We start from the raw sequence: 7,241 nt of genomic DNA, 5'->3' as shown, positions 1-7,241 counted from the left end.
GGGGACTCTCAAAGGAATTATAATGTCGATTATATAATCATCTGGGATAGATTATAATTCCCTTGAGGGTCCCCGAGAAACCAGAATGCATTGCATTTATCTAAACGTGATATCGTCTAATAGCAGGGGGGTCTTAATAAGAGCGGAGGGGATGGATTTTTCTTTCTTAACAATTAGCGGGAGGGGGGACGTCTATTCGGGAGACAAGTATGTATCGTTTTCTCGAGTTAAATTTTTATATTCAACCTTTCGGTAATTTTTTGGAAAAAATTCCACTTGCCCATTGAGGTTATAAAAGGATAAAAATAGGAATAAAGTATCTCAATAATTAGTCAGCAAACCTTATAATGCAATTTTTTACTAATCACACATAATTGGAAATTTTGAAATGGTATATAAAAGTATAAAAAGTTACTAGCCGTATGCGCAGCGTCGCACGCTGCGTGTCCCAATCCAGTGAATCACTACACATCTAAAAAATTCTAACGGAAGAAAGGTAGCCGCCGATCGATGATTTGATTTTGATTTTAGGAAATAAAGGAGGAAGAAGATAACATTGCATTGCAATTTTTAACCACAATCAAATAAATGGCTTAGCAAAAGTATATTTTAGATCTTCTTAGCCATTGTGGCTAGCCATCGTGGTTGGACATTCGAGGGTGACTTTGAAAGACTTTGAAAAGTTTTGAAAGTGATAGGGAGCCGCTATTGTAAACAGAAAGTTTTAAAGAGCATCTGAATAAGAATTCTTTAAAATGACGAAAAAAAATTGGGAAGAAGGTTGATTTTAACCCATCAAGCTCCAAACTTGGTGAATAAAAAATAATATTTTGGGGTCTCACATTTATTCTAGTGGTAGGAAATCTGCTTAAGGTGCAAAAAGATGATGGTTCAACGCCATGAAGAGGAAGCTTTGTAGAGCTTTGTTAGATTTTCGAAAACTTTTTACAAAACGTTGTAAACACACACGTTTAAGCGTATTAATATATAGATTAGAGAGACAATTTCAAAGTGAAAGTTTGAAAGACACTCTTGCTATATCTTTGAATGAAGTAACTAATTTTACGCAAGTCACAGTTGGGTTACCAGTTCAAAAGAATGCACGTTCTTCAAAAAGACCAAAGTTCAAACCGGGACAAAATGTTATATAAAGTCTATTCACGATAAGTGTGCACTCTTTTTTCTTTTACCTATAACTTTTGAAGGAATTCTTCAATCTTTATAAATTTGGTATCATTGGAAAGATATTAGTGAGTGGAACAATTTGAAATAAAAAATTCTTTGAAAAATTCTAAAAGTGAAGATGAAAATGAAGAAGAAAAACAGGAAGATCTTGTAGAAAAGTGCTATAACTTTCATTTTCACTGAAGAGATTCTTTGATCTTCGGAGATCATCACTGTGAAGAAATTTCATTAAAAAATTTATTAAATATAAAGTTATGATACAAAGTTGATAAGTGATTGACCCCAAAAAACAGCAAAAAAACTGCAGAAAACAGCGTTTTTAGACGTCAATCAGCTTATAACTTTGTTTGATATCTTTTGACTGAATGATTATTTTTGAGAATTTTTTTCACAGTGATGACGTTCGATAATCAAGGATTCACCTCAGTGAAAATTTTAGTTATAGCACTTTTCTACAAGATCTTCATTTTTTCTTCTTCATTTTCATCTTCATTTTTAGAATTCTTTTAAAGATTTTTTTATTTCAAATTGTTCCACTCACTAATATCTTTCCAATGACACCAAATTTATAACGATTGAAGAATTCCTTCAAAAAGTTATAGGTGAAAGAAAAAAGAGTGCACACTTATCGTGAATAGACTTTAAAAATGTTTTAAAAAGTTTTGAAAGTGATAGGGAGCCGCTATTGTAAACAGAAAGTTTTAAAAAGCATCTGAATAAGAATTCTTTAAAATGACGAAAAAAAATTGGGAAGAAGGTTGATTTTAACCCATGAAGCTCCAAACTTGGTGAATAGAAAATAGTATCTTGGGGTCTCAAAGCTAGTCTAATGGTAGGAAATCTGCGTATGGTGCAAAAAGATGATGGTTCAACGCCATGAAGAGGAGCTTTGTAGAGCTTTGTTAGATTTTCGAAAACTTTTTACAAAACGTTGTAAACACACACGTTTAAGCGTATTAATATATAGATACCTTTTGCAATGTTGATAACAATATCAGGATTCAATGAAGATTTCTCGAATCGAAGGTTAGTGTGTTTTGACCATCTTTCAAAAGATTTTGTTATGATTTTGCTGTATTTTTCTCTTTGTTGTTTGGAATGTTTTGGTAAGCTTTTAAAATCCCAAAGAATGGTGTTCTAAGAAGAAAATAAGAAAATCACATTATCTAGTTGATAATTTTCTTACGCGCACGGTAAACCTCTGAAGGGGCTTGAAAGTTATGCATCTGAGGAATAGTCCTTCTACGGAAAATTCTACAACAATAATTTTCTTGTGCACCGGAAAGTTAAAAATTGATACGTCGCCCTATTCATAAACACAATAACGCATTTTTGTTGTCGTTCCTAGTCCTTTTAGACGAACGCGATCCTTACAATTTCGAGATTACATACTCGTCAGATTGTTATGTTTTCACACATTCCTTTAGAGCTTCAGCGTGGTTTGCAGAAAACATTCACCATCTGATCGCAATTTTAACAAGTTTAAGGTCTATCTACACTGTAATATTTTAGAAAATTTCAACTTTTCTTAGAAATAGTTGATTCTTAAGACAGTCCCGATTAAAAGATAAATAATCTTTATAACATACCTTTGTCCACTTTGTACCTTGCAATACAAAATCATGTTTCTTTTCCTGTTCCGTCTCTTTACCAAGACGAAACCCAACGTCAGACATGCCACAACGCTCTTGTTTCATCAAAGAGTACGTCTCTTCTGTTAACACGCCTGATACTCTTTGTCCGAAATATGCTTGAAACGTCCGAAGATCTTGTTCATATGAGTATTTCGGGTAGATCAATAACCAATTTGATTTGTACCCATATTTTGTCAAGTATTTCTATAAGGAGAGTTTATCAAAACTAACACGACAGAAACGAGGAGGCGACAAGCCGACTGCATACAAAATTTCCCTTTTCTGGGAAAAATAGCTAACCTTCTGTTTCCAACAAGGAGACTAAATTCTTTCCAAATTTATGATAATTCCGCCAATCCGCTCAAAGAAATGACTGGTTCCGCTCCTACCTACAACCGTGAAACCCTCTCCTATAAAGCTTTTGCGTTCACGTATAAATACATTTGACGTACAAATTCGTTATTGACGGAACCTATGGTATGATGCCTGTCCAAAAACAAGCATTTCCACCTCTTCCCCCAAAACAATGCTGTTATAGTTGAATTTAATCCAAGCCATATTTCCTTCGCGTACAACATTAAAACCGAGTTTATGTATGTGTCTTTTTCAGCGACGGAGACGGTAAGGTTTTAATTTGACTAGATCATGACCAACTGAGGACGACGGTAAATCAGCACTTTTACCGTCTTTCATTTTACGGGTCAGAACTGCGGGTCATTCCATATCGCTTCAGTTACTTTACCGTCCTCAAAAGCGCAAATACATAAACTCGCTAATCGGAGGGGAAAGGGGAGGCATTGCTTTGAAATAACTAAAATGTTATGTCATTGATTGTAATTACCTTTGCATATTTTTCCTTTTCAGCTGCATCTTCTGAGTTGACAGAATCTTTAATAGAAACAGTTGCAATGACGATGCTGACCAATAGAATCTTCCCAAGTTCCATCATGTAATGGTAAGATTTTATTCAATAGTATTTTTCATTGATTTATATATCTCTGAAAAGTGAGCAAATCGTCTTTCGTAGACAAAAAAAAGATACAGCCCAGTGAAGTAGGTCTACTTTGGCTATTTTCGTTCATTCTCGACCGTTTTCTTGGGGGGAGGTTGGAAAAAATCTCAAAACTTAATAAGCGGCGGAGGGTTGGAATAAAAATGTCCTAGGTAGAAAATTTCCATAAATTATGCGCGCCCATAGAAAAATATAAAAATACGCGCAAATATAAAGTGAGTGGGTGCTTTTTAACCAATTAGGTGCACTCACATATGCAGGGAGAAATATCCCTGCAGGCATGTTAGTTGGACCAGACTGTATACCAGAAAAATAATCTTTAAAAAACTAGACGGTGAAGTAGTTTACAGTCTTCATATCCAGGCCAATAAAATTCATGTGGTTAATTAGAGCTAAGCATTAGCTCATGTTAATTTCGAGGAAGCGACTAACGCTACGCCCATCACGGCTCTTACGCCCTTACGCATCAAACATACGCCCGCTTGGTGGCCATCTTGAATTGTAGCCTATAAACCGTGACCGAAAATCGAAACACATTCTTTTAAAATCATAATGTTTTGGAATTTGATGAGTGAAGTCATGTGGATTCTTGGAAATTTTATTCTGTAAATTTAATCAAGCTGTTGTAACTCGTTGATCCTATCGTAGTTGGAACCATCTTTGTGTAAATTATTTGGCATTCTGTCGTGCATGGTATCAATCAAATTTTGGGATACTGAACATTGCAACTTCCCTTTCTTGTGTGTTTACATTCGACCTGGTTGATTTGAGAATCAGCGAAATGTGGTGACCTTTCGAGACCGTTCCCAATCCATTTGTGGCCGTAACGTAGCCTTGGCTGGCCTGTCAACCTCCACAAACCAATCAGCGGAGTGCTTCCTGCCAGTCCTGCCCTGTTGTGACCTAGATTCCATCAACAACTCCAAGTTTGCTGGGTGAGTCGTTTCCTTTTTAGAGTTTGTTGTCCCATCTATATACGTGTCCAGCATTCCCACATGCGTCTCTAATAGCACACTGACTATTATTATGCCTCACCCTAGCTGGATTCCATGCACTAGTTTCAACATGGTTCAACTATCCCGTTTTTTATTTAGACTTTCTCAACTTCAGTTGAGCTATTTAGAATTAAAGTGTGTCTGTCAGTGTGTGGGTGTACGTGGGTGCATGTGCAGATGTTGGTCGTCACCTGGATGCATGCTCAGGACCTGGGGGTCGGCTGATTTTGTTAAAGTTTGTACATTTATAAGTTCCTTGGGTGAGTCCTTGGAACATTCTTCATTCTTCTTGGGAGTTGGCTGATTTCGCTAAAGTCTTGTACATGTAGTTCCTTGAGTGAGTCCTTGGGGCATTCTTCTTCTTCTTTTTTTTTTTTTTTTTGGGGGGGGGGGTGGCTGATTTTGCTAAAGTTTTGTACATTTAAGTCCCTTGGGTATAAGTCCTTGGGGCATTCCTCTCATTTTAATTGAATTTAGATGGGTGGGACGTACTCATAGGTTCTGGCATTCCTTGGTCAATACTATGAAGTAGTTAATATTTTGCATGCTTGTTCCTTGGAATCCTAGGAGTGTTTTGTTATTCCCCCTAGAGGTTGATTGGTGTGAATTTTGCACACAAGTTCTTGAGTGTATCCCTGGGCATGCTTCATACTCTATTAGATTTTGGGGGTGGGGTTACTGGTTTTTGTCCTAAACTTGGTACAAAAAGTGGGCAGGCTGGAGACCTCGAAATTGTCTGAATCCGCTTCAATTTCGAGCATATTGCGCTTCGGGTGAATTCACTGGGGCGTTTCCCCACTTTTCAGTTTTGCAATTTAGTTTTAGGGTCGCCAATTAAAGGCTGAGAACTAAGTCGAAATTTGGACATACTTGGGACCTCTGAAGTGTTTGAAAGGCAAAAATTTGCAATCATGGTCCTTGGGTGAATCCCTGGGTTAGTTTTTCTTCATTTTCAATGTGATATGATTCAAGGGTGTTGTCACACCCCATAACGCCAATATATAACACCATTACTCAGTTTACTTAGTTTACAGGATACTTTAGAGTGAGTCGATTTGGCTGGAATTTTGCACATTTGCTCCTTGGGTAATTCCTCAGTCTTAATTAGCATGTGGGTTTACAATTGGCCTCTGCAAGACTATGAAGATGCCGAAGCTGAGCTGGTGTTGTAAGCACTTCCAATCTAACTAGGGAAAACTGTCCATTGGGGGATAATTACTGTGCTCATAGTCAGTTTAGAGGCATATTACATTTTGTCGCTATCCTTTTTATGCGAGAGGCTAATTCATGAATAAACTTGATTACCACAAAACTTTTCATTTTCGTCATGCTGTCCCACAGCTCAAATTTTCAATTTCATGCCGTCCCGCGGTTAAAATTGGGCTGAAATTTTGCACACTTGATCCTTGGGCAAATCCCTGGGGGTGCTTTTTTCATTTTTTTCAAAATTTTGAATTTTGGGGCCTGGGGACGAGTTTTTCGCCAAAACGGGGCTAAAACTTTGGGGCAGGTTGGAGACTTCAAAATTGGTCCGATTGGGTCGTCGAAATTTTTGCACACTTGATCCTTGGGTAAATCCCTGGGTGAGTTTTTTCATTTTTTCAAGATTTTGATTTTTGGGGCCTGAGGACAAGTTTTTCGCCAAAACGAGGCTAAAACTTTGGGGCAGGTTGGAGACTTAAAGATTGGTCCGATTGGGTTGAAATTTTGCACACTTGATCCTTGGGCAAATCCCTGGGGGAGTTTTTTCATTTTTTCAAGATTTTGAATTTTAGGGCCTGGGGACGAGTTTTTCGCCAAAACGAGGCTAAAACTTTGGGGCAGGTTGGAGAATTCAAGATTGGTCCGATTGGGTTGAAATTTTGCACACTTGATCCTTGGGCAAATCCCTGGGAATTATTTTTCATTTTTTCAAAATTTTGGTTTTTGGGGCCTGGGGACAGGTTTTTAGCCTAAACGAGGCTAAAACCCAAAATGCTATAATTTTTCTTAAGCCATTAAGTTTACAATTGGGCCTACGAATGATTTCAAAGATACTGAAGTTAAGCCAGTGCGGTTAGCATTTGACAGTTTTATCATGCTACCCTGTGGCTTGAACTTTCATTTTCACCACATCGTCTCGCAGCTCAAGTTTTAAAATTTTCATGCCGCCCCACAACTTAGATTTTCAACTTTATCATGCCGTCCCGCGGCTTATCTTTTCAATTTCCATGCCAAAAATTTTAATTTAATTTTAATTTAATTTTAATTTAATTTTTCATCCCGTCCCGTGACTCAAAATTCAGTTTATCATGCCGTCCCGCGGCTCAATTTTTCAATTTTTCGTGCCGTCTTACAGCATCATGCGTTCTTTTTAATCACCCTTGGCGTTACCTCTGGTTTAGGCAACGACCCTAATCATCGTATCTACTCCTA

The 7,241-nt window shown here is 37.3% G+C and overlaps 1 protein-coding gene across 1 annotated transcript; it reads right to left on the bottom strand.

Moving 5' to 3' along the window:
* Positions 1-2,045: 2,045 nt before the first annotated feature.
* LOC136819409 (collagenase 3-like) lies at positions 2,046-3,950 on the bottom strand. Its single transcript, XM_067075635.1, has 3 exons — positions 3,661-3,950; positions 2,775-3,023; positions 2,046-2,322 (listed from the first exon to the last, which is right to left on the bottom strand). The coding sequence occupies exons 1-3, from the start codon at positions 3,766-3,768 to the stop codon at positions 2,107-2,109; spliced, it is 573 nt and encodes a 190-aa protein (XP_066931736.1). The 5' UTR covers positions 3,769-3,950; the 3' UTR covers positions 2,046-2,106.
* Between the last annotated feature and the right edge of the window lie 3,291 nt (positions 3,951-7,241).

The sequence above is a fragment of the Clytia hemisphaerica genome, unplaced genomic scaffold, assembly GCF_902728285.1.
Source record: "Clytia hemisphaerica strain Z4C2 unplaced genomic scaffold, Clytia hemisphaerica genome assembly, whole genome shotgun sequence".
NCBI lineage: Eukaryota > Metazoa > Cnidaria > Hydrozoa > Leptothecata > Clytiidae > Clytia > Clytia hemisphaerica.
Note: the sequence above shows the minus strand (reverse complement) of the source record. Positions and strands in the feature narration are given on the sequence as shown.